At 41.6% G+C, this 26346-nt stretch overlaps 2 protein-coding genes across 5 annotated transcripts in view; both read left to right on the forward strand.

Moving 5' to 3' along the window:
• Positions 1 to 7055, forward strand: part of LOC136438049 (mitochondrial inner membrane m-AAA protease component paraplegin-like) — a 30336-nt gene extending 23281 nt beyond the window's left edge. Inside the window, exons 19-22 of the mRNA XM_066432701.1 lie at positions 1484 to 1561; positions 1947 to 2087; positions 4881 to 4969; positions 7022 to 7055. Coding sequence (XP_066288798.1) covers positions 1484 to 1561; positions 1947 to 2087; positions 4881 to 4961 — 300 coding nt within the window. The 3' untranslated portion in view covers positions 4962 to 4969; positions 7022 to 7055. The remainder of the gene's footprint in view (positions 1 to 1483; positions 1562 to 1946; positions 2088 to 4880; positions 4970 to 7021) is intronic.
• Positions 7056 to 9644: 2589 nt separating this feature from the next.
• Positions 9645 to 25362, forward strand: LOC136438050 (twisted gastrulation protein homolog 1-A-like). 4 transcript variants are annotated; one of them, XM_066432703.1, is made up of 4 exons: positions 9645 to 9905; positions 19533 to 19756; positions 24172 to 24393; positions 25034 to 25362. In XM_066432703.1, exons 2-4 carry the CDS (start codon positions 19543 to 19545, stop codon positions 25297 to 25299), a joined length of 702 nt encoding a protein of 233 aa, XP_066288800.1. In that variant the 5' UTR covers positions 9645 to 9905; positions 19533 to 19542; the 3' UTR covers positions 25300 to 25362. The 4 variants fall into 4 exon arrangements, with proteins under 4 accessions (XP_066288800.1, XP_066288799.1, XP_066288802.1 ...); XM_066432702.1 differs by having other exon boundaries at positions 9646 to 9899; XM_066432705.1 differs by lacking the exon at positions 9645 to 9905 and adding an exon at positions 10788 to 10901.
• The last annotated feature ends 984 nt before the right edge of the window (positions 25363 to 26346 follow it).

Raw genomic sequence — 26346 nt, forward strand, 5'->3', positions numbered from 1 at the left:
CCTTTTCAACGCGACCACCTGGCCATGGCGACCGCTTTTTCTCAGCCCCGAAAATTTTCCCCATAGGCACAAGCATTAAGCTGCCTGCCCAAGGCGACCACCCGTCCAACGCGACCGCGACCGCCACGAATTGGGACCGCACAGGGCACAATCCCTGCTCATGGCGACCACATTTTTCCGGCATGTGGTGACATCGAATTTTGCTGTCGGATTTCGCGGAAATGTTTTTAAGACCTTGACGGACAAAAATATATCAAAAGCATCATTTGATTCCTCCATGAAGTGTTTTAATGAAACGTTCCCACTATAAACATTGTAAATACAATGTGAATACTTAGATATCGATGTTGTTGTGCCCATCGTCATCTTATAGTTTACCGCAAGCTTGGTTCGGTTTGAACTCAATTTTCAAAACGATCACGTAGTGCATGGCGTCAAAAAGTCAGATTTCACAGAAATTACTATCTATTTCTTGTATTTTCAACAAAAATGTGTCTCTGTCTTACTAAATTCCGCCGGAAAATGACTCCGCGGTGGAGGGCAAAACGTTGGCCGAGACATGTTGTTTCTTGGTCCGCGACACCATCTTGTTTCAGCGCAGCATAACGCTGACTTTTCTAAAACACGACGCTTCTGTGTATGAATATTTAGAATACTCACCTTATTGATGAAAATTAATATTCTTATATTCTTGTTATTTCCATGACTCTCACAAACCTTTATTGGGCGCTGCTTGCTTGTAATCGCCGACGCTGTGCGTTCTGCTCCACCGTTACCTTTCGATGCGGTTGCGTGCTCGGAGGCGGTATCACAACTTTCCGTTTTCATCCTTCAGTTGTCAGATCGAAAACTTTTTGCCGCTTTAATTCAGTGGTCGGCTCCCAAAAGAAGGCTGGGATTTTCTAGAGATTTGTCTCAGGCCTTAAAACCTAGATTTTATACGCGCGCGTGTGTGTGTACTCTTACTTTAACGTAACGTGTGAATGCGGGAGGGCGCTGCAAGGTCATCGAGGCAGACATTGTTTTTAGTCAAAATTACGACGAACATTTGTTCACGATGTAACGGTATACAAATATTACAACGATAACAGAAAATGTAATATCTGTAGGATCTTTCTGTCAATGAGAATTGAACCTGGTGGGGGTTATGCTGTCTAAAATCACATAATTTTCCATCCGTCTACGTGGTACAAGGTATTTATGATTGGAATCCTCTTCATGGCGACCACCTGTCCATCGCGACGGTTTTTGCTCGGTCCCCCGGGTGGTCGCCTTGGGCAGGTTTGACTGTAGTTTTAAAAAAGATACAATATGAAAATTTGACATGTTTCAGAAGTCCATCTGAAATATTTCATCGAAAATGCATGTTTACTTTTCAAAACATAGCGCGATCCTAGCGACATATTTTTGTGTGTTCTATATTAACAAATACAGGTTACTGCCTAAATGTCTTAATTTGCATTTTATTTAACCCTTTTACCAGGAGGCAAAACGATTGGTTGCTAGAGCTTACTACCAGGCGCAGGAGATACTTGTGGACAACAAGGATAAACTGGATGTGGTGAGTAGAGCATCTGTTATGTTATGGCAAAAATGGTAGATACTATAACCCGATACACACTGGGAAAATTTTCTGGGCGCACAACAACTATGTACGTCATTGACGTATGTTACCTTTTTCCCTGGGTGTGTATCGGCCCCGCTCGGCATACGTCAGGCATATTTACGGCCTGTACGACCATGCAAGTTGTACTACGTTTCTGCCATAGTCTTGCCAGTCAAACTTGTCCAAGCATTAATGAGAGCAATTTCACAGTGGGTTTTGAGTTTGCGGTGAAGTGGTCACTTTGAAAACCTCAAACATAAAGCCACCAGGAAAAATGTCTGCATTTACAGTATTTTACAATTTACGGTATTTGAAGACTGTTCTTTTCTGTCCCTCCCAGCTTGCTGAAGCCCTGCTTGACAGAGAGGTGTTGAACTACAGCGACGTGGTAGACCTGCTCGGCCCCCCTCCCCACGGGCCCAAGAAAACTGTACAGGTGGCCGGCTGGGACTTGGACGAAGGCGACGACGCCCCCTTGCAGGTCGGCAACAAACCGCAGCCAAAACCTCCACAAGTGCCTGAGAATGCAAAGCCTGCTGCATGATGGGAACATAGGAGCACAGCTTTCCGCACATTTCTTTTACTACGTTTACATGTATGCTGTCTTGTGTACTTCGTAGTTCTGCAATTTTTTCTGTGCAATGGCAGCTTGTGCTGAATTGCTGCAGGGTTTACAATCACATAATTCACAACAGATACATATTTGCTCCACACTTGCACTTTGTGGAACTGTCGCAAGGGTCTGGGCGGCTGCCATTCGGCGCCAGCAGGTGACCTCAATACGACCTCCCCCTACCGAAGTCAGGTACCCATTCACATCTGGGTGGAGTGAAGAAAGTCGTGTAAAGTGCCTTTCCCAAGGGCACAACATCGGGGCATGGCAGTGGTTTTGAACCCAGGACCTGTTCTGGGCGAAACACCCTACCGATTGGCCACACAATGCCACATGTCAGTTGGTGGCTATCTTTGCTTTCCAAATTGTTCAATGCTATTTTGGGGCCCAAATCTATTGAATAAACATGTCAAATTGATAAGAAAATATCAGAAGTGAAGTTCAGATAAAGACTGGTAGCATGACAGTGTACAAAGTGCTGTGGCTAACCTACATTAACATCAATCCGCCGGGTCACATAAATCCGCCACTTTGAAAAACAGTGGGTTTGAGACATCTCTAGTGCAGCACCCTCAAGTATGCACAGTTTAGATATACAGGAGTGCATTATACTGGGGGACGTTGGGTTTGAGATATGTTTGGACGTATCTTTTTCAGGGTGGTCAGAATTATGTACCCTGGTGGAATTTTCATACTAGATGTTAGCCTTTTACACAGCTTTTTCCAACGGTTCTTTTGCCTTGCATGTACATTTAGTATGAGCAAGATTTTATCTCCAAAATTATCAATGAAATGGTTTCAATGTTATGACAATGTTTTCGTGTTATGACTTATTTTGCATTACATACCAGGGTGCGAAATACTTTTTTGAGCCAGGTTGCCCATGTTGCAACCTAGGGCAAATGCTAGGTTGCACATCCAAATTTTAGGTTGCTCCAGCAACATTCACTGATTTCTTCAAATCAAGCTTGTATGAAGCGTATAATACTACTAATATTTCAAAATATAAATAAGATAGTATTTTGTTCCCATTGACCTAACAACATCTTTTTTAGCAAAGGGCAATGTGTTTTCGTCTTTTTCAGCTCAAATTCCACGATCTATGAAGGGTTTTGGATGGTTTAAAACGAAAAAGTGTTGATTTCTTTATTTCAATTGAAGATTTACCGAATTTTATGAGAGTGACACTGTGTTTTTGTAGGCTTCCAGGGCTCCAATTGAGATCTTTGGCTCAAAATATAAGGTTGCACACTGCGCTACCTGGGTTTGGAATTAACTAATGCACCAACCAAAATCTTGTTGCACTGTGCAACGTGCAACCAGGTATTTCGCACCCTGCATACATACAGGTGTTCCTTTGTCATATAGAAGCTAGTCTCACATCACATTCAGCCTTGTATAATGCCCACTATCAGTGCATGAAGAAATGCAGCATGTCCACACTGTAGCCATTGCACTGGTTTTATGTTTTTCTTGCAAGGATGTTTCCAACTTGAGATCTGGCTTGTGGAGTAAATAGCTGAACGCTTTATTTGTGCTTGTTCTAATTTGTGTTTACTAGTGTTGATTTGTGAAACATATGCAGCTTCATTTTCTGATTATTATATAATGTTCACTGAATACGTTGTACAGATATAGAGCATAATGTTTCCATTCATACATTATGCTCAACACACATGTAATTGTGAATATTAGTTATGCTCATGATAAGTAATAATGACAGACTAATTATATGTTCTAAGTTTGCCATATTTTCCACAATTTTCATGGATCACGAACTGAATTAAACATGAATTTTTTTCATATGGGTTCGCTGCTTGGTGTTCCTATGTTGCTATTTATGCAGATTTCTTAACTACCCATTCTAATCAAAGTCTCTTTCATATGAAAAAACTCTACCTCTGTTAGCCAACAAAATGCTTATATTTAGGCCACATCAATTTTATTTGTTAGTTCTTAACTTCTTAGGTTTTGAAAAATATTGCTGAATTGAAATTCAATAGTTCTTGTTTCTTTCACTGTAACTTTTTCACTGTTTTCATGGTCACCTCTGTACCGTGAACTTATCATCACCATGAAAAAAACTTGCTTTATTTATGATTCCTTCACACATCCGTTCTGCAAATCACTTGGCGTCACCGTGAAGTTAAAGTTCAGTGAAAATGTCCATTTTCCTTACACTGAAATTCTGCTACCGTGAAGATAAAGTGAATTACAGTATGTGTGGTAAGATGCAAGTTTTCCTCAGTCTTTTCATCTTGACTGCTAAAAATTTAGACTTCAAAATGTCCAAGAACGTAGAAAATAGATTGGTGTGGCCTTAATTTTTTATGTACTGTAAATACAGAAATGTTCGCGGGGATTTTAATTCACGGTAGTTCGCGTTTGAAACAGTAGTAGCGCTACAGTCATACAATGGAACAGCTTTTCGCAGTGGTTTTAAGTTTGCGGTAAAGAGTTCACCACGAAAACTGTGAACATAAAACCAGCGCCAACATTTCTGCATTTACAGTAATTTTTAACCTTGTCAAGGAGTAACATTAAACAACAATTAAGACTGGGCATTTATATTTTGTTCAGAAGGTTTTAATCTTATTTTCGTAAGACAATATTTTTTTAGTACTAGAATGACTCTGGTGTCTTGTCCTTAACTGTTTGAAGAACCTGAGTGAAGGTGTGGAAGAAGACAAGCCCATAGCCGCAGCTGGAAGCGTCAGCCAGGATTCTAACTCACAACCTTGAGTTACTGGGTAAGTCAGGCATCACATGCTGAAAATTTAAAGTCCCGTTCACACTTGTACATATATATATATAAAAGAAGTCAAACCCAAAAAACGTAGATTGTATTCCGTAGAATAGCCATTTGTTCCGTGTCAACATTGTTAACTCGCACTATCTGTACAGTATACCCTTTCTATATATATATGCATTGTTTCGTGTTGCAATTAGCCCTCGGGCAAGAAATTGCAAATAAAAGACTTATTATTATATTCAAGTCCATATGAGTTCCGTATTGACATTTCTTTGGTTTAGGTAAAGTTTGCACGAGGAAGTCATTATTTTCGGTGGGTCAAAGTTAGAAACAACTTCCCCGAAAAGTGTACCCTAAACCCCCCAAGAAATATTGAAATGCAACTCATACAGACTTGATATACGCACGAATATACGTGTGAACGGGGCCTTAACAACTTACAGTAGTCTACATTACACATGCATGGCAGTAATACTGTAAATCCGTTTAGTATAGCGGTCAGTAATTTTTTAGCAGTTGGGGGCAAGGGAACTAGTTTACAGCATTTTTATTTTAACGGTGGGAACAAAATTCTTGCTTCAGCTTGAAAGGTGATCACATATTTCCGATGATGAAATTTTAGGGTTCAAAGAGTGACCTTAAAAGTCGCAAGAATTCAAGAATCACAGTACAAAAGTGGTGCAGTACCGTCCTTGGACGCCAGGTGGCACCTGTTACCTTTAATATCAGTACACGAGTCATCAAATACCTCAGAAAACCCTACCAGTGACAGAACACAGTCGACTAGTAGTGAAAGTCGCTAAAATTACCGTTAACAGATCAAGAATAACAGTACGAAAGTGCTGCAGTACCGACCTTGAACGCCAGATGGCACCTGTTACCTTATCAGTACATGAGTCATCAAAGACCTCAGAAAACCTTACCAGTGATAGAACACAGACGACTAGAAGTGACCATGAAAGTCGACTAGTCGCTAAAATTACCGTTAACAAAATGAATCACAGTACAAAACTGATGCAGTACCGACTTCAGACGCCAGGTGGTACCCGTACCTTATCAGTACATGAGTCATCAAAGACCCCAGAAAACCTTACCAGAGACAGAACACAGACGACTAGAAGTGACCGTGAAAGTCGCTAAAACTACCGTTAACAAAAAGAATCACAGTACAATACTGATGCAGTACCGACTTTAGACGCCAGGTGGCACCTGTACCTTATCAGTACATGAGTCATCAAAGACCTGTAGAAAACCTTACCAGTGACAGAAAACAGACGACAGTTACTCAGAATGTACAAAAACGATATGGCCTCTTCAGTTACAGTGTTCTGTTTAAGCTGAGACATTGTTAGTTAAACTGAGGTCTTATAAGGAACCCGAAACCGGCGCTAGTGTTACCAAGAGGCTGTGTTTGGGAATGTGAAGAATTTATATACAAGATTGAAAGTAAGCTCACACCTGTGCTGTGTAGTCTCTGGTACTTTTAAAAGTTCTACAAGCCTGTAAGGTGATATCCACACACTTAGTGGAAGATTAGGCCTGGGTGCTTGAGTTGAATAAGCACAATTGTCAAGCAAGCATGTACAACTATTAACTGCAGTGTCTATTCAAATCCTTCGTGATATTGTTAAGTTCGTGGACAAACATTTTTTCAGAATATTACATCGCAGTAGAATACTGCGGAATTTTAGCTCCAGAATGATAGTTATATCAAATATTGCCCACATATAAACAACGTTTTATGCTTTTCCCATTGTATTATGATGAAGCAGTTTAATATATGAAGTTTGTTTGAACCTTTGTTTATTCACTGACCGTAGAGTAGAGTAGAGTAGAGTAGAGTAGAGTAGAGTAGAGTAGAGTAGAGGAGAGTAGAGTAGAGTAGAGTAGAGTAGAGTAGAGTAGAGTAGAGTAGAGTAGAGTAAAAGCCATTATTTTCCTGAGTTTTTTCCTAAGTTGCGGGTATACTTGAGTTCATAGAAATCCCTGTTTTTCTAAAGGAAACTTTGAAACATCATTTTCTCATCTCTTTCCTTCTATCTTCCCACAGGATTCGCCGAGCCCTACAAAAGCGGACTAGCCCCCTAACAAAGAACGGATGAGAACTCAAATAAACACCGCAGCCACATATTTAGACAGCGGAAAGCCGCGCCATCCTGTGTTTATCACGTTCCGATGCGGTGCTTCACTGAAATCCACCTGCGAATTGGTGTGTTTACAAGACGGGGATACTCTGTTATGTTTCATCTGTTAGGGCACTAGTTGTTACTCCGGGAAGGAGGATGACCTCTTTCTGGGAGTATTGGAAATACTTTTGTTTGCACGTTCGCAGCAAGAACGCACGTTCCCGTTGTCGCATTGGTTTGTAACTTGGCACACCGTTTGCATGGTTGGGCGTGGCGATGCACGATGTCTTTGTTACACCGTGACTGCTTTTCGTCAATTCAATATCGTAATTGCACTCCTATATTGGCGCGCAAGTGGAACTACTGCCCTCCCATAGAGACCATGTCGCCCAATGTCGTAAGCAGATATATGGTAGATTCTTTCGCTATATGCTGTGATCGTATAGTCACTGTTACATTGTAAGATAGACAACGTGCATCACCACACGCAAACTAGTTGACTAGTTGGGAGTATCCCAGACGTAAATAGACTTTTCCAGTGGGAATCTGTGAGCCGTAGAATGGATATCTGGACGGGTAGGGGCTTACAAGATAGCTGAACTAGTACTACTGGGATGTGTCATTCAAACATCTTCGAAGGGACGCCAACAAGTGATCATGAATTGTACGGATAAAAACTTTGTCATCTTTTATAAAAGATTGAACTTGCGAATTTGTCTTGCCCATACCCAAGTGTTTTGAATGCACTTTTCTGTATATGTAGTGCTTCTGATACCAAAAAAATGTTTCTGGCCTATAATGGTCCGCATAAGTTGGAATAAATGATGAAATATGATAAATCTCGTTAACGGTGTCATTCCATGCATCTAAGCCAACAAACTAACATTTATGGGGATTGTGGTCTACATACTTCAGAATATTTTTGTGTTTTTCGTTGTCTTTCTCTCGGCCGCTTTCTGAATATCCCTCGATATGATTTGGTCACTTGCCATGTTGCTCGCTAGATGTCGCTTCTTTCACGCGCTCGTAGGGGAAAGTGCGTTTTAGTAAAAAGGGCGCAACAACTATGATTTTTTTTTCATTTTGAAAAGATTACAAAATTGCGATAAAACATTCTTCTTGAAGTCACCGATACCTTTTATAATATTTCTACCACTTTCATCGTAATCGTCAAGCAGATGTGGTGGAGCTCATGGAGCTCATGCCCGTAGCCAGGGGGGGTTTGGGGGGTTCGGACGAACCCCCCCCCCCCCCCCCATTGGCTTGAAGGTCCACTTTCACAGGCTTGAAGGTCCACTTTTTAATGTTCAAGATTTTTTCAAGGTGGACTTATTTGTATCACCAGCAATGCCACTGAGGCTAGGATCCTAGAAAAAACTTTGTCTCTGGTTTTTCCTCTGAAATTCTCTCAAAACACAGGAAATGCCCTTTCAGAAGGTTCAATTCTTAGAAATTGAAACGCTCAAGGGTCCACTTTTTAAAGTCCAAGGGTTTTTTTTCAAGGTGGATCTATTTGTATCACAAACGGAGCTGAAATCCTAAAAAAAAACTGCTAACTCTGTCTCTGATTTCTTCCTTTGAAATCCTCTCAAAAACACAGGAAATGCCATATCAGAAGGTTCAAATTTTAAAATTTCCCGGGGGGCATACCCCCGGACCCCCCTAGGAAGCTCGCGCCTGCGGCGCTCGCTGGTCCCTTAAAAATTAAAAAGAACCCCCCCCCCCATTCAAAATCCTGGCTACGGGCATGCAGCTTGTTTTACACTAGTTTCTAGCGAAATGAGAAAAATTATGAAGATGGTACGAAACGCCGAAAAAACCATACATCTTCTTGGAGTTTATTTGATCCAATTTTGACGACATTTGTTTCATATTCTAGTCGTTGAACATGCGTTTCTAGCCTCTACCAGGCCCCGCGGATGGCTGGAGAAATAGTAGAAGTTGGCCAAATAGAGTGAATAGTTTGCTGAGGGAGTCGGCTACGGAGAGAGGGTACAATATGACATCCACGAGTACTGTAATTTCTATAACGGACTGACTTCTCTGGCATGTTATTTATTGGTTCAGGCATGATATCCGTCTATTTGGCCAATTTCGACGTAAAGCCGGCGGCCCCGTGTATGAGCAAGGAGGTTTAATCAACCTCCTTGGTATGAGGGAGCTTCGGGCGTAAGCCTCCAGCGTCAAACCTCTGCACGCAAAAGAACCCAACACACTTATCGAGAAGAGTAGGGGTGACCCGGTGTGCTTGGTCAAAACCGCGAGCTGTAGCAAAGCCGCATTGCACTACCACTCGCTACTTGAAAAAACATTATGCTTCACCTCAATTGAGGATGACTGCTTTACTTTACTTTGGCCAATTTGTACTATTTTCCAGCGACCTGTGGAGCCTGTTAGAGGCTATACATGCCTCTCTAGAGTCCCGGCCCAGATCCCAGCGTCCTTATATGGCAGCTGGATAAACAAAGTTATTTCGATGGCCCAATCAGCATGTGAAAAGCCGCCGCGATTGAATATTCCATCGGCGGGTGAAACACGACACAACCCCCCGTGGGCTGAGGTCGTCACCACACCACACCACACACACACAACGGCTCTTCAGCAAGCGTTTTACAAAAGAGGAGTGCGTTGTACGACTTTCTTCGATCTGTACGGCGTTCTACGAGGATATCGTGGTGAAACGAAGATCGCTGCGTACTGTCTTCATGTAGACGGTGGCGACGATTTCGTTTGTGGGACCAGGAATCGAGCGTTTTCAGTGATTTGGCAGCACATCTGGCTTGGATTTAACCGCTGACTGGGGTAAGAGTGCGAGTTTGAGATGCATGTTATTGTACTCTCTCTCTCTCTTTCTCTCTCTAAATGCAAGATGGCTTTTTAGAGGAACATCCATGTGAATACGCGTACTGATATTTTACCATGGATGAATCGCTTATGTGTAGTATAGCTTGGTTAGGTTAGCCTGGCCATGTGATGTAAATTTTTGTCGTATCGTCGTCTCTAGGTCAGACCATGCTTGTCGCCCTTACCTCGTCGACATGGCGGGCGATTTTTGCGAGCTGACAGCTCGACTAGCTTTTCTTCAACAACCTCCAAACTCCGCCATATCTAACATGATTTGAGCCAGCTACTAGCTGCAGACGTAAAATATTGCAGCGTACGAATCTCTAGGACGAGAGAGTTGGCTTTGTATAAGAGTGAGTCTGAGTATTTGTTAGTATACTGTTGCGTTTGAGTCCGTTTTCCAGATGTGGCTTATGTACATACATAACAAACCGGACTATAGCACGGCCGCGTTTCTGCTAATTATTAGACCACACGCAGTCATATCCATTTTCTTAGCTATAAAATGATTATATTTTCCATGATTTTGTAACTGTAGCTGTTTGTGTATTTCTATATAGTTCCTCAGGATGAAAATACAATACATTTTCCTTGCTTTTTAGCTTGTGTTTAGAATTAGCTCGTTTTATTACACAACTTATTAGCTGTAAAGAACTCCAGTTCATTAAAAAGTCACGGTTTCACGCGTCCTGGCCATAAAACATCATAAAAGCCGTCAGGACTTCACACGTAGTCTACAAATGCGGAACTACAAATGTGTTACAAGTGTGTGTTTGTGTGTGTATTGGACAGTCTGGCCGGGCCGACAGCATGTGTGCTTAGCAATCTTGTAGAGGTGTCAACGAGGAGGAATTAGACGGCCCCGACTTGTGAATGATTTGCTTGTGCGAAAACAAATCGAGTACTTCAAGCTCATCTGCACTGGTTGCGTATTAGACCACGCTGGATAATAATTTGCAGGTATTTTTACGCGTATTTAGGATAATTTCTGTACCTCCAAAAAATTATGTATCTTTCAGTTTCACCGTTTCTGAGACATATAACAAAGAAGTTGTTTCACTCTTATACGAGGACGAAGAATTATAATTTGCTCTTAGTCGTACCAACGAGTTTCTCGCGTATTCGCCCGGAAGCTAGAAGCTTGTTTAGAGGTATTTAACGTTTAATACACACTATCGTTATCTGACTTGCCGGGTTGAAGAAGATACAAAGAGCGTCTCAAAAGCTCACAAGAAAAGTAGCAGGCTTTCGTCGTGTGTACTGTGTAATGTTAGGCATTTCGTCAAGAGTAGTGTTTTCCTACCCTCTACCAGGCCACGTAGAAATCGGCCAAATAGAGTGAAAAGTATGCTAAGGGAGTCGGCTACGGAGAGAGGGTTCAATATGCCATTCAAGGCGGCAAACTGTACCCCTATAGCAGAGTAACTCCTCTTGTATGTTTTACGGTCTACTTGGCCGATTTCAACGCTTTCTAGCCGCCTCTGGAGCCTGGTAGAGGCTAGTGCTATCCTAGCTGTCCTGTGCGTCAGTTTGCGTTGTGAAGTGTGGAAACAATATCTGCTCTGTATCTGTTCACTGTCAACCCGGACTGGCTGGGATTAGAGGAGAGGACGTTTCATTATGTAGGGCAAAGTGCCGTAAACAAAAGAACATGGACGCAGCTTTTCAACTGACGTCTGGTCAACAATGCACAGTCATTCATAATTTCACTGTGCGTTGTAGAATAGAAAAGTCTACATTAATTGCTGTACTACGTAAATACTGTAGTTTTCACTTGTATTACGTGTTAGCCTGCAGCAATTGAAGATGGTTTGGGAAGATTGTCTTCTTCTTTGATGTTATCATCGCGTAAAAAAACACCAGCCACATGTTGACAGGAACTAAACAGATGGGAGTCGATCTGTGATTGGTTGGTTCGCTAACCTGATTACGTACACGACGGCTATGGAAAACTGGGCCGGGTGTACCCAGCTTTTGGAAAATAGAAATAGGGTAAACCCGACCAGGAAAATTGGGACGTACACGGCCAAGGGAAACATGACTTACTCTCCAAGCAGAGGTTAGGCCCTGGCTGTGTTTTTTTTACGACTGTCAAGGCGTTTTTGTTGGGATTTCTATTTTGTCAGGTATTCTTTTCCAAACTTTACCTGACGGACAAAAAGAAAACCTGCCAAAATACTATCAAAGAAAGTCCGACACAAACGTAACGCCCAACAAAACTGGATTGTACCTTGTTGTTGTATTATCTACAGCCATTAGTTACCCATCTGAGCAAATTTATGAGGCTATTGTAACGTGCTCGATGCACCCTCTCGAACACGGGACCCACATTTTACGTCCCATCCGAAAGACGGTGCAGCTCCTACCAGGATGCTCTTCCCCGGATTCGAACCGGGTGTCTCCCAGTTACCAACTAATTGGAACCAGGAGCTCAATTGTGAAGCCGCTACCACTTGAGATACACAGGGAAATCCCACTGGGGAAATTCTTAGCCTGGATGCCAGACCCCAAATCTCTAAATTATATATCGATATATATTTTAGAGATTGGGGGTCTGGCATCCAGGCTAGGAAATCCTTACCCAGCCAAAGAAACGTACCAAAACCAAGGAAACCTGAACTTGACTATAGAAACGGGGCAACGGTAGCCCTCTACCAGGCTCCAGAGGCGGCTGGAAAGAGTAGAAATTGGCCAAATACACAGAAAAAAAATACAAGAGAAGTCAGTCTGTCTGCCATAGCAGAAGTATACAGTTTGCCGCTAGGATGGCATATTTGACCCTCTCTCGGTAGCCGACTCCCTTAGCATACTATTCACTCTATTTGGCCTATTTCTACTATTTTTCAGCCATCCGCGGAGCATGGTAGAGGCTAGGGCAAGGGCTGCTTAGTTATTAGACATCTAGAGTATTGCCACTTGAAAAGTCTGGCATTCCGGACGTGTAAGGTTTCCTAGATGTGCCTATAGCCAGGATGCCTGGACAAAATGGTCGGAAGTGGTTACGCTGTGTAACGTTACACGTCTAAATTCTCTTTTGGGAGGGGCGAATATTTTGTTCCCCGTCACTCCAACCCCCAAAAGTCTGCATCACATACTCTCCAAGCAGAGGGAGAGCGGACAAAAAACGGGACATGTGATAAAATGGTCACAATCTTCCCCACCAACCTCTGCTTGGAGAGTAGCATCACATGCAATCACATGCAATCGCAACCGAGTTTTCGCCTTCCTTGGTTCGATGTGGTGTTTTAAAGTCCTGACATGGATTGTGCATTTTGAATCCCTACAGACCATTTATACTGCAAATATACTGTAAGCATAACTTCATTCTAGTCTCTACTACGCCTACTACTAGCCTAACTACGCCGACTATAGGGAGAATATTTGCTAGGGTTTCATTTTCAAATGTGATCTTCACCGTGGACTGACTCTACTGGCTGATTATTCCCTTTTCTGCCGAATTCTACGGTCCATACGCCCGTGGGAAGGCCTGGTGGAGGCTACTCCATTCACTGTTCATTGAAGATTGCCAACAAAATGGCATGAATTTAGTAATTCTCAGTTAGTTACTAATAGTTTGCCTCTTACATTAGAGGACGTTCAGTGCATTTCTATGACTCTGTAATATTCACTCTAACCTGGGATCCAAGAAAATTTCAAGAAATATCTTACTATCAAATATGACGTCTGGAGGAAAAGGAGTCGCACATTCGGGTAGTTTGATACGTACTCCGAGGGTTGCTAAGTTCGAAACGACAGCCCCCCCCCCCCCCCACACACACACACTAGCGGTTTAATTAAACAACCAAATTAGCGATAGCGATTCGACCCCACGTAGTCTACCACCAGTACACACTCCACTTCAAATACATTCAGATCAAACCCCCCAGCTGAAAACCTAAACCCTCTCCACTCATATCGCGGCCAGGTTTTCTTTCAGACCGACTGTTTGTCCCCAAACTCAGCCTCTTTGTGTCTTCCTTGCTCACCTTCCCGAGTATAAACTCGATACATGTTGACAAAGTGGCTTAATATGCTTGGGTGGTTACACAGGTGGCTTCGGTACACACGCTATACATGTCCCAGACTGAGGGGTGGCTTTGTGTTGGGTGCTCCGAGGGCTGACCCAAAGATTAGGTCGCCGAAAGAAACACGCAGTCTGAAAAAAAGACTTTTGTATGTGGAAGGTATTTTCTAGCCTCCACCACAAAATTGCTTGCTCCTAAAATGTATGCCATTTGGTTGGCAATCTTCAACGAATAGTGAATGAATTTAGCCTCCACCAGGCCATCCTACGGGCGTATGGATAGTAGAATACGGCATATTTTTTCACACAACAACCTTGGAAATGAAGACCTGAAAATGCACTAGCACAAAGATAATTCGGAGAACGGAATATTATAAAGAAAGAAAACTGCAAATTTCACGTTAACAAATTTTATTCATACTTGTTCTTACATAATAAAAATGCTGATTTTATGAACTTGCAGCAATTTTTTTATCAACGATGATGATAGCTAAGTTTTTTTGCACGATTCTTTCACTGTGTTTTTGAAAACACTGTCCACCAACTCTAGCACGTACCATGCACCTGTTTGGTCGCGGGGGAAAAGAGGTCGACTGTATCGCGTTGTTGGGTCGGCTACAAACTATTTCGTCAATGTGCCTTTTCAAAAACAAGTGAGCCATCTGCGAGACGAAAGAATCACTACGTGTGTCTGTTTATGTTACAAATGCAATCTGTCTCAAACCCACACTGTATTTAATTTATATTCTTGCCAGCTATAATTTCTTCGTAATAATTCTGAAAAAGGTCTGAGAGAATTTAAGAAAATATTACAAGGTCGGGACCTATATCATTGTTAGTCAGCTATCGGTCTGTGTTATTATATTGCTGACTCCTTTTGCCTCAGTTATCTGACGAAATCTAGTATAAAGGTCACTAGCTATCACCCTTGTATATTGGCAGCCTACCAAAACGTGTGTAGCCTAGATACCAGATCCCCGATCTCTATAATATCTATCTAACCAAGGACCTTTTGATCTAACTCAGGGGGCTGTTGTAGAGTTTTCTTGGGGCTAGTTGGCCCTGTAACCGAGGAACAGGTTACACTGTATGGAGGTCTGTACAAAAGAGAGCGACCTCGGGTATTTAGGGATCGTGTTTTCCTGGCCCACAAGCTGAGCGCGTCCAAAACTGTAACATTCAACAAGTCTCAATTCACCAAGTGTTCAACTGTTACATTTGACGCGAAAGCTTTACATTTTACAATTTACAGTAACTATTTTCTTCTCACATATCTGTTTATCTTATTGCAGTGTCTTGAAACAGAAGATGCTTCAAATCTGATATTTCTAGACCTCTTCTAGCCTCTACCAGGCTCCAGGGGCGTTTGGAAAGAGTAGAAATTGTCCAAATATTGAAATAGACAGATATCATGCAAGAGGAGTTAGTCTGCCATAGGAGTACAGTTTGCCGCTCTAGGATGGCATATTTGACCCTCTCTCCGTAGCCGACTCCCTTAGCATACTATTTACTCTATTTGGCCAATTTCTACTATTTTTCCAGCCATCCGCGGGGCCCGGTAGAGGCTAGACTGCTTCGTATGATCGCATGCAAGGGCTTTTGTCTTCGATAGGCCGGCCTTTGACCTAACACGTACGACTCATGGTTGTTTTTAGTGGGTAAATCCTACCGGTTTATGTTCGCCATTCAACGTGTTAACCAGTCACTTCAGGCACCTAACACCCTCAACACGACGTAAATATTTTTGTAATATCACTGTGAGCACGCCTAGAATCCAACAAAGGCGAAATCTTTATAGAAAATCCATCCTTTGAGTCACGAGTCTTTTCATGTCAAAGTCGGGAGATTATATGGATTTGTTTCAGACGTATACAACCAATAACCCAACCCGTATCTTTTCACCGTGTTGCAAAGAACCTAATATACGAATAGCAATTATGACACAAATCTCTACTCTGGAACCAAACCTACAATTTCCGGTCAGTGGGTAAAGTTATGTCGCGTATTTTGTGAGACGAAGGTGATGATTATATGTTTAGCAGTGCACATAAAATCCCTCTTGAAAACAAAACATAGCTGTAATACGGCATGCCCCCAAGCGTCGGAAGCTACTGTACCATGTCATCTTGCTTGACAGCTTTACCTTTGTCAGTATTGTGTTTCTGTCCGCTCTGTATGAACACATTGTAGTGTCTTTGAGACTGAAAATCGTGCTATACTAGGGTCTGTAAGCGTCGTTTCTGGGTCCATAAGAAAGCGCGGAAGTCTACGGTGTTCGTCTGGAAATATTTCCGCTGTAGGAAGCAAGGTTTTTCGTGTAGGACGTGTCTTCGGGAGGTGTTGTGTTGTTAAAGCCGGGCACAGTGGCTGGGGCTATACGGTCGAAAGGTGAGGACATTTGTTTTGGCTCCGACATTGTTGTATACCGTTCACTTGTACGTTCTGCTGCGATGTCTTTCGCTGATAGAACATGTAATTGTGGAATCTCACGTTCAAATGTTACTGATACAGACAATACGTGGCCTCTTGATCTTTGGTTTGTGGCAGATATAGCTTGGGGAATGACCTTGGTACATTGTTCACAGTATGGGCCGTTCGTAGCGGCTGTCTTTCTGATTCTTGAAACCATATTTCCATTTTTGCGACACGTAGAAATCTGTGATTTTAGACAAGACTGCCACAACACAAGAAAATCTAGTTAATAGCAAACCGCAAGATCGTATCAAATAGACTGGCCAAAAATATGTTCACCACTGCTCTCTTTTGAGACCGTTTCCAACACAAGTCTAGTCTGAAAACGTGTTTCTTTTGGAGCTACCGATGCCAGGTCTTCATTCTGTTTTCGTATGACGGTTTTGTTAATGTGTCCAAGCCGTAACTATGCAAGATATGCGGTAAAGAGGGCTGACTTGTCGGCCCAAATAGAGGGTGTGCCTCTTACGGTTGATCCTTCTCTAAACACGCGACCTCCTCGACATGAAGTGAGTCGTAATGGAGGGTTTTGGTTGCCCCGGGGGTTGGCTGTGCTCGTTCTCAATTTCTTTTTTTTGCAGACGACAGGAGTTTGACAACTGTTTTTGTCAGGCGCGGGGAGTTGGAAGTAATGGCGGTTGTCACATGTCGGCATGGCCCTTTTGCCGCTGGACACAACAACGTTGGTCAGTTAAAATGTCTTCTTGTTCTTTCGGGCAGGCCGAATACAACAATGCTACAAACTGTGAACACGTTGAACAAACAGACGGAAAGACATCCAGTGACGTAGAACTACAGCACACACAGAATTTGAAGAGCGGCCCAAATTGGAAACCAAAATTCCCACCTGGCCGAAGAACTTTACTCTATTATCTATATTTGGCCGTTTCCAAAACCATATCCAGTTGCTTGAGTAACTGTTATTTGGCATATGTTCTCTATATTTCTTTACCATTAAGTATTCTAGATAGGTTTAATACCATTTGGCCATGTGGGAGTGCAATATTTTTTGTCTATTTTTCTGGGGGTGGAGAGGATTTATTTATCCACAGTTTATAAGATTTCTGTATTTGTGGATTTCGAGTACTCTCCAAGCAGAGGTTAGGCTTCGGCTTGTTTTCGGACCAATTTTAACTTTTTACTGGTCTTTTTGGGCTCTCTGTTTTGTCAGGATTTCAAGGCTAAAGTCTAGCTTTGTCGACTTCTTTCCAGTAACACAGCGGAAACTGAAACAAAACAGGTATTTAGTCCAAAGTGCAGTGAGCTCAACCCATTCAACCCACAGCTGGCTTCAATTATGGAGCAATCTATATAATTCCAGCGAGGAATAGTGATTCAGCGAGCAGTACTTCGTTGTGCTTTGTCACAACCCTCTCTAGATTTGTATTGATAGTTGCAGACGATTTTAACACAGAGATCCGCCAAACTTGACCGCGCGCTGAAACACAAACACAGGTGCTTTGGATAAAGGAAGTGTTCGCCGCACCCTGTACCAAAACTCACCGGGCGTAGCTTCCGGACCAGGCGTGGGATTGTTTTGGATAAAATCGCGCCGCCTAGTGCGAAGAGACATACCTCATACGTGCATTCAGTGAGCGATCCTAGGGCTATAGGGGTAATAGATACTTGTTTAGTTCACTGTAACTTTATGTTCATTGTTTTCACGGTCACCTCTGTAGCGTGAACTTATCATCACCGTGAAGAAATCTGTTCTTATCATTTATGATTCCTTCACACATCCGTTCTGTAAATCACTTGCCGCCACCGTGAAGTTAAAGTTCACAGAAAATGTCAATTTTCCTTACACCATAAAATTTTGCTACCGTGAAGATAAAGTGAATTACAGTAAGTGTCTTCTACTAGAAACGCCCAACCTGTTGAGTCAGTGACTTTGAAAATATTCAGAAAAAAAAACTTTGTCCGATTTTGACACGAAAAAAGCATTGTAATTGGAAGAATCTAATCTGTACTTGGGACAATTTTCATTAGATCCAAAATTTTGGTATGGCATGCATATTGGTTGTACATTACAGTGTAGGTGAAAATCGTACAACAAAATATCGACGATACATAGATTTTTGCCGAGATTTCTCAGAGATTTAGTCATAGAGATATAGTAAACAATTGTGTCCATAAATTGTACAAATGATACTCTTTACATTTGTTTTGCTAACGCTGAAGTATAATTTTCACCGTTATACAAGATTGAGAAACATTTAAAGAGAAAACAGAATCAAGATGGCGGAGAGATAACTCCCCTGTTGATTCTTCAAAGGGAAGAGAAGCGATTTTAATGATGCGTCCAATATGTGGCACAACGGACCGTGTAACAAGATATAATGAGGAGTGCAGGAAAACGAAAACAGTCCAGATTCAGATTTATTAAATTCAACTTGCATGTTACATTTACATGTTAATATGAAATTTAACATGAAATCTGTTGATAGTTACATAATATTGAAATCGTTACATCACACATATCACAAGCGAACAAACATGATTAAAAACAGTTAAAACAGTTCGCGTTTGTGATCGCATGGAGATTGAGTGTTCACAAAGTGATCAATGATAGGACAAAAAAAACGTATGGGGGAAATATACACACGATTAAAACAATCAATTAATCAATCAATCAGTAAATGATCATTCACTCAATCAAGCTAGCTAAGTGGCATTTCACGTCATCAATGTGTATTTATTTTGTTAATTGGCATTTTTTGTACGTAACTATTTGTACGCGCTATGAATGTGTATTTATTTTGTTTATTGGCATTTTGTACGTAACTATTTGTACGCTATCAATGTGTATTATTTTGTTTATTGGCACTTTTGGTACGTAACTATTTGTACGCTATCAATGCGTATTTATTTTGTTTATTGGTATTTTTGGTACGTAGCTATCATCTGATATGACTGTTAACTATTGTAGGTTATACTTTTTATTATAGATAGATAGACAAAGATTATTCAAACACCGTGCGATATGCCGCAAAACTACTTGTTGCAACGAAAAGTTGTCGATAACAAGTAGATCTATACATCAGTTGTCCAAAGCCGTAATTCTTTTCAATAAACACTTCAATCTTCATTTTCAGGTCTCGCACCATGACTCGGTTGTTGTTGGGTATCGCGGTGGTGTTCCTGGGCTCCGTGTGTTGGGAGGTGTGGTCGTGTAACGAGGCTCTGTGCGCGCCTGACGTCAGCAGGTGTCTACTGTTGGAGACCTGCAACTGTAAACCAACTGAGAACAACTGCACCTGTTGCCAGGACTGTTTCAAATGTCTCCATAGACTGTGGGACGAGTGTTGTGACTGCGTCGGTAAGAAATCTTTCTTTTTTTTCTTCCATGTATCATAGATAACTTTTTTGCACAACAATTGTACAAGGTACAAAGTATGGCCGGTACATAACTACAGTTCTATATATATATCTAAGGGCTACTCTACCTAATACAAGAGTGTATAGTATGGATTTAGAGTGGGTTCTTACAACCATTGGAGAAATTTCTATCGTATAGACATTCTTGAGTATATTTTCCTATGTATACCATGCATTAGGATACTGTAATCTACTATCCAAGCAGCTGCTCAGAGGAGTGGTTTTTGACGTGTTTTTAGCTAGTGAGACAAAAAATAAATGGCAAAAAACGTGTAGAAAGCCCGACGAAACTCCTAAAAACACGTCAAAAACCAGCCGGACCCACTCCTCTGCTCTAGTAACTGTAATCGCCAAGCAGATTTGTTTGTTTGTTTATTTATTTCACCAGGAAAAACATATCGCCTACTGGCGCTTTTGAGGGTACTCTTGGAGGGAAAAAAACACAAAACAAAAGTCATTTCCACCAAAACTCTGTCAAAGTTATCAGACATAGCAAAAAAGTTACGCATGTTACTAATTCATACATAACTAAAGTAACTTGGATAACATATACATGATATCATATTACCAGATGAATGGAAATCGTGAGGTTTTCATACTGGCCAGTGTTTGAGGACTGCTAGAAAAACTCATATAAAGTCCGATTTACATGAGGAAAATTTCTGGACGTCGGACAACAGTGGTTTATTTCGGGGTTATAGGAACCTACCATGCCTTTTGACACCCTATACATTTCAGGCAGGTCATTGACCTGATATTGACATGCTGCCTGGCTATAATAACAACTTGACGATAACGTTATATCAGACAGAACGATGTATCCAGTGTGAACGTTTCGAGACCGCCACCGCCATTGTAGGACAGGTCGCCGAAAGGCCACAAATTTACGCCCCCCTCTATGTTATGTACACACTCCCGACCCTCCCTCACTGGCCACCGGCCATTCCTGCTATTCTTTTCAACCAGATTTCTTTAAATTCCTTTCGGCAAGGTTTAATTAGAGTGCCCTTCAAAGCTAGTTACTGCTGATGGGTTGGAGAACCAAGAAGTTTTGTGCATCGTCGGTTCCAAGCCGCGTTACATTACAGACAATGGTCCTGACGCAAATGTCGTCTGAAATTACTGTCAATCTCAGAACACACTCACAGACAAAGGAGAGTGTAGACTCACTAGACTGTAGACAAGCTACATTGTAGAAGATAGCCTAGCCTTTGCTTCTGTTGTCTTCTAACACAGAAGCCTTCAGGTAAAATTTACTGTGTGACGAAAAGGTCGTCTGACATTACAGTCAATCTCATGGTGACAAAGGAGAGTGTAGACTCTAGATAGGCCACACTGTGCAAGATAGTAATGTTTTCTTCCGTTTTCTGACAGAAAACAACGACACAGAAGCCTTCAGGAAAAATTTACTGTTTGAAGAAAATGTCGTCTGACATTAATGTCAATCTCATGGCGACAGACAACGGAGAGTGTAGACTGTAGACAAGCCACACTGTTGAAGATAGTAGCCGTGGCGACTAACGAAGGGAGTTTTTTCTTGATAGATGTAATATCAAGGAAAAACTCCCTTCGTTAGTCGCCACGGCTATTGAAGATAGCAATGTCTTCTTTATGTGGCTTTTGCTTCTATCGTTTTCTGACAGAAAATAGCAACACAGAAGCCCTCAGGAAAAAATTACAGCAGAGTTTTCTTTGTACGGCATTTGCTTCTAAGTTCTACCTTTTTCTGACAGAAAGTAACAGCACAGAAGTCTTTAGGAAAAAATTACTGCCTGAAGAAAATGTCGTCTGACATTACTGTCAATCTCATGGCGACCGACAAAAAAGAGTGTAGACCGTGCGTGGCAAAAAATGTCATCTTTGTTTGGATGTAATTTCTACCGTTTTCTGACAGAAAATACAACACCAGAAGCCATTAGAAAACCAATACTGCATGCCCCTGTATGAGGAAGGTCTGGTATGGAGGGGGCTAAACCAGATTTGGCGGGAGAATTTGTCAGCCCGCTGTGCATCAGTCTCCGAGGAACGATCTCTTCCATTTTAGGCACATGTTTTAACGAGCTCTAATGGTGCCTAAATGGTGTAAAGACATGTCACAAATTCTTGTAATTATACGGTTGGAACCAGTTGTGCTGGTGAATTGTGGTGGTCTAATCTCGCCCGAGGCTTGGAAAGGATTACGACATCAAGTCGCAAACAAAAACAAAGCAGTTTGGCTCGTAGTTATGCATGGCTTTTCACACTATTTACCTCAGCATTCATGTAACGTTATTAGAAGTCAATTGGTAAAGTTAGATGGTGTTCAAGAAAGGTTGTAGTGTAAGGATGTATGAAACTTAAAATAAAAACACTATCTAAACGAAAAATTACCACCAAGGAAAATGGTAGAGAAAAAAGCTGCCTCACTCTTCTTTATATAACTTTTCACTGAGTTTCAGGCTCCATTTTGAGACTTGCTTCAGTTGGCAACTGTTGTTGATTGAACTGACTACACCAGGTTGTTTACATTACATTCTAATGGACTCTTATGAAGTGAGATAATGAAAAACTGATTTGGAATGGGCGCGCCGCGCGTCTATATACCTTACCTAACCGAGACTTATATAAAACGCTCCGAATATAGCGACACTATACTACAGTTTACGCTTTGTTTGTGTGTGTTTTTTTCCTTCACCACTATTATGTAGAAATTCATCTTATGATTTTTGGATTCTGAGGAAAGAAAATTCCATGACAAGCAACATTTAGTTAGAATATATAACTAAAGCATTTTTGTAAAGAAAAAAATGAGACGAAAGATGACATAATCTACGTTTTCAATTCTTTCTTATTGTATGTCTATGCTTTATGAATATTATTATGCTGACGAAAATCTTTAGTAAACACGTATAAAACACACGGCATGATACCTAGTGTTATAACACGTACGAAACTTCACAATGCTATCGGATATCATAGTTATCAATGTAATCATATCTTTATAATCTTGGCTCATTTTCATCAGTTACCTAGTAAATCACGTAGCGTCTATGTTGAACGTTGCGGAGTATATATAGAAATGTATATATAGATATGTATCAACATAGATATAGATATGTATCTGTGCTTTTCTGCTGTAATATGACTATGAGGGTCATACTTAAATCATAAATTGCCATATGTTCGCCGCCCCTCTCTAACCAATTAATGTCACATGAACGCCGCCACATTATACAAGTTTCACCTCTTTCCTTAGCTTAGTTCACCCAAGCGTCACATATACAAATACAGCCACGACAAAGAGCTATTCACCCAGATATATTCAGCTGTGTGCTACATTGAACAGAATGTCTTTGGTATTGAGATCAAAAAACCTCCCTTTAATTCCGCTTGACTGGAAATCGGGAAACGATTTTTCGGGTCACGTCTTTAGAACAGGCCCGAGTTGTGGCGGGCCCCCGTGAGGTGACCCAGAAATTATGGGCTGTCTCTCGTCAAACGGCGTTACCATGGTAATCAGACGACTGAAGTGCATGAGCCCATGGGGCGGGCTTTGATGTAGAAGTGGTCTTGGCACGGCATCAAGTCGCCTTGACGTGTGTGTTCAGAACGGCTGTCATGAGGCATTCGCTAATGGCACATCACGTAGCAAGCACATTTTAAGGGGACAAGCTGTGTGTTCTCTCCTATAGTATTTTGGCATTTATTTCTGGGTCTCGAAATCTGGCGATGTTGTCGTTGAAAGTCTTGCTGTAGTAGCAAACTTGATTTGCATGGAAATTCCTTAAAAATGCAAATCAATTAAAAGGTAACATTCATGTATTTATCATCATATATTTCATCAAGGTTTGCATGATAAGAAATAGAGACGTGGCCCGCGAAATCGTTTCCCGAAGTCGTCTGTTATAATGTGCAATTGTGAACGACAGTCACTAGGTAGCGTCCTTGCATTGGGTAGCATACTCCGCTAATACATGGTACAGGTATCGATAAGAGTCGGCGATTTGAGGCCGCCCAGAAGTTTGCAATGAAGTCTGAAGTTGTAACTTAAAGGCCCTCTATGTAGTTTTTGGGCGCCAAAATTGAAAATATGGTTATGAATTAATCCTATCGTAAATGACATATTCAGCCACGTAACAAACTTTCGAAAGAAAATAAAGGCCTTGACTTGACTTGTTTCGGCATATTTTCATTTTTGTTTCATATGTGTGGACGATTGTTTTTAACGAGCTCGTGTTTTCTTCCAGGTATGTGTCGGAAAAACCATTCCAGAGCGGCGGCGTCGTCCAAGAGTTCGATCTCGGACCTGACTCTCTCATTGGTTGAACGACAAATGTGATTATTTAATTTTGATTGACAGCACGTGTTTTCTTCCAGGTATGTGTCGGAAGAACCACTCCAGAGCGGCGGCGTCTTCCAAGAGTTCGATCTCGGACTTGACGGACCCGATCCCGTCCCTGTTCAAGGCGCTGACCGACCCGTCCCAGGACACACATCTCAAGTGGACCATCATGCGGATCCCTGCAGACGGCGACACCCCGGCCATATCCGCACAACACTTCTTCCACGTCAAGGAGAAACTACAACAAGGCGCAGACGGTAATAGTTTCAAACATAAACGTCTTAAATTCCAAAATTGAATTGAATGTAGCTTCGACAACGGTTTTGGTAATTGATGCAATGCAACTAGTCAGCGGTCCCTGCAAAGCTGCATCAATTCAAAAGTTCGGTAAACCAACCTCCTTGGGTAAACCAACAATTTAATGATATGAAATGTAAAGTCGACATGCTCATATTATTGAAGAACGCCCGATACGGTAAGGATAGATTGTAATGGATTTATTTTTTTGGCTTGGTCATAGACTCATAGGATACATGTATATGAAATATGTCTGTATTTCAGAGGGTAGAGTTACCTGAAATTGTATTTATTTCACACCAACCTAAGTCATTGAGGCCCCTTGCGAGCCTTTCACGATTTCCTCGTTCATTAATAGACCGAAATTTGGCCATTTTACGGTCGTTTTGTAAAATCTTCTTCCGGCGGCAAAGTCTGGTATTGCAGATTAGGCTCTGATAGGGTTTCAGTCACTTCAGTCACATTTTATCAAGAGCGAAAAATATTGTCCGATAAAAAAGTTTGGTATTGTAGATTAGGTTCTGATAGGGTTTCAGTCACTTCAGAGCGAAAAATATTACCAAAAAGAAGTTTCTCACCAACGCTTTTTTTTTCTTACAGTTCTGCTAGAAGAACAGTTGATCGACAAGTCGCTGCCGGACCTTCCAGTGCTCAGCGCCCCCCACCACAACAGTAGCCAGGACCTATGCACGGTCGTCTTCTTCGACGACTGCATGTCAGACGACAAGTGCAAGATGTCGTGCGAGTCCATGGGCGCGTCCCGCTACCGGTGGTTTCACAACGGCTGCTGCCAGTGTATCGGCCCCGATTGTAAAAACTACGGCCTCAACAAAGTCAAGTGTACGAACTGTATGAGCGACTTCTGAGCAAGAATTAAAGTTAAACTCGCGCCTATTTCTCTGTAAATACTACTCAAGTTTGGCGTATTTAAACTACCAGGCCCCGCGGATGGCTGGAAAAATAGTAGAAATCGGCCAAATAGAGTGAATAGTATGCTAAGGGAGTCGGCTACGGAGAGGGAGTCCTATATAACATACTTACTCTTCTTGCTTGTCTGTCTATTTGGCCAATTTCTACTCTTTCTAGCCGCCTCTGGAGCCTGGTAGAGGCTATTTAAACTAAAGAAGAACAAGGAATAGATCAGTTGCGTAGCAACGCAGACGACAGAATTCACATGAGCGCCAGTATCGTAATACAGACTTAGGAAATCGAATTGTAAATTTTGTAACGGTTACGCGTTTATTGGAAAGACCTTACCGGAGTCACTATGATTTAGGTAACGTTGTGAACTGTAGCTATCCAACGGTTGAATAACATGTATCTAGCTTTGTGTACAAGTAAAACTAAGTGATTTTTTTTCTGTTTTCAAGTGCACTACTTTCATTTGTGGCAGTTTCATAGCTGGAGCTAGCTGTACAAGTATGACGTATTTACAGATTTTTACATTGAATCTAGACGTTGTACTAACTAGTTTGTGTCTGAACTGATTTTCTGGCTAGAAACATTGTACATACCTGTTTCCATGTACGGTAAAATATCAAATAAAAACATTTGATTGATAAACTCGCTTCCACTGGGTCTGTGTTCATATCTGTGTTTAGTACTTGTGGTCATGACCAACAAATATACTGTCTGTATCGATCAGCAGACTTTCAACTTGGACGGTACTGAAGCGCCACCTAGTGAATAATGATGGTACCTCACCGTTGGAACGGACAATATCATTCGCTATTCTACTTCTAAACTTTTAGATAGGGATGCGTACCGGTACTGTATACAGTACCGTGAAAATTAGCTACAGGTCCAAAATACCGGATATTAATGTACCGATTACTGTACCTAACTTACACTCAAATATTTCAATTTACTTATTCTGTTACTAAAAGCATGTTATTCCTACCACACAGATAAGA

This window comes from Branchiostoma lanceolatum, chromosome 7 (assembly GCF_035083965.1).
Source record: "Branchiostoma lanceolatum isolate klBraLanc5 chromosome 7, klBraLanc5.hap2, whole genome shotgun sequence".
NCBI lineage: Eukaryota > Metazoa > Chordata > Leptocardii > Amphioxiformes > Branchiostomatidae > Branchiostoma > Branchiostoma lanceolatum.

Coding starts and splice junctions, on each gene's coding strand:
- LOC136438050 (XM_066432703.1), top strand. CDS start 19,543: ATGACTCGGTTGTTGTTGGGTATCGCGGTGGTGTTCCTGGGCTCCGTG. Junction 19,757..24,171: donor CGAGTGTTGTGACTGCGTCG/GTAAGAAATCTT, acceptor GTTTTCTTCCAG/GTATGTGTCGGAAGAACCAC. Junction 24,394..25,033: donor ACTACAACAAGGCGCAGACG/GTAATAGTTTCA, acceptor TTTTTCTTACAG/TTCTGCTAGAAGAACAGTTG.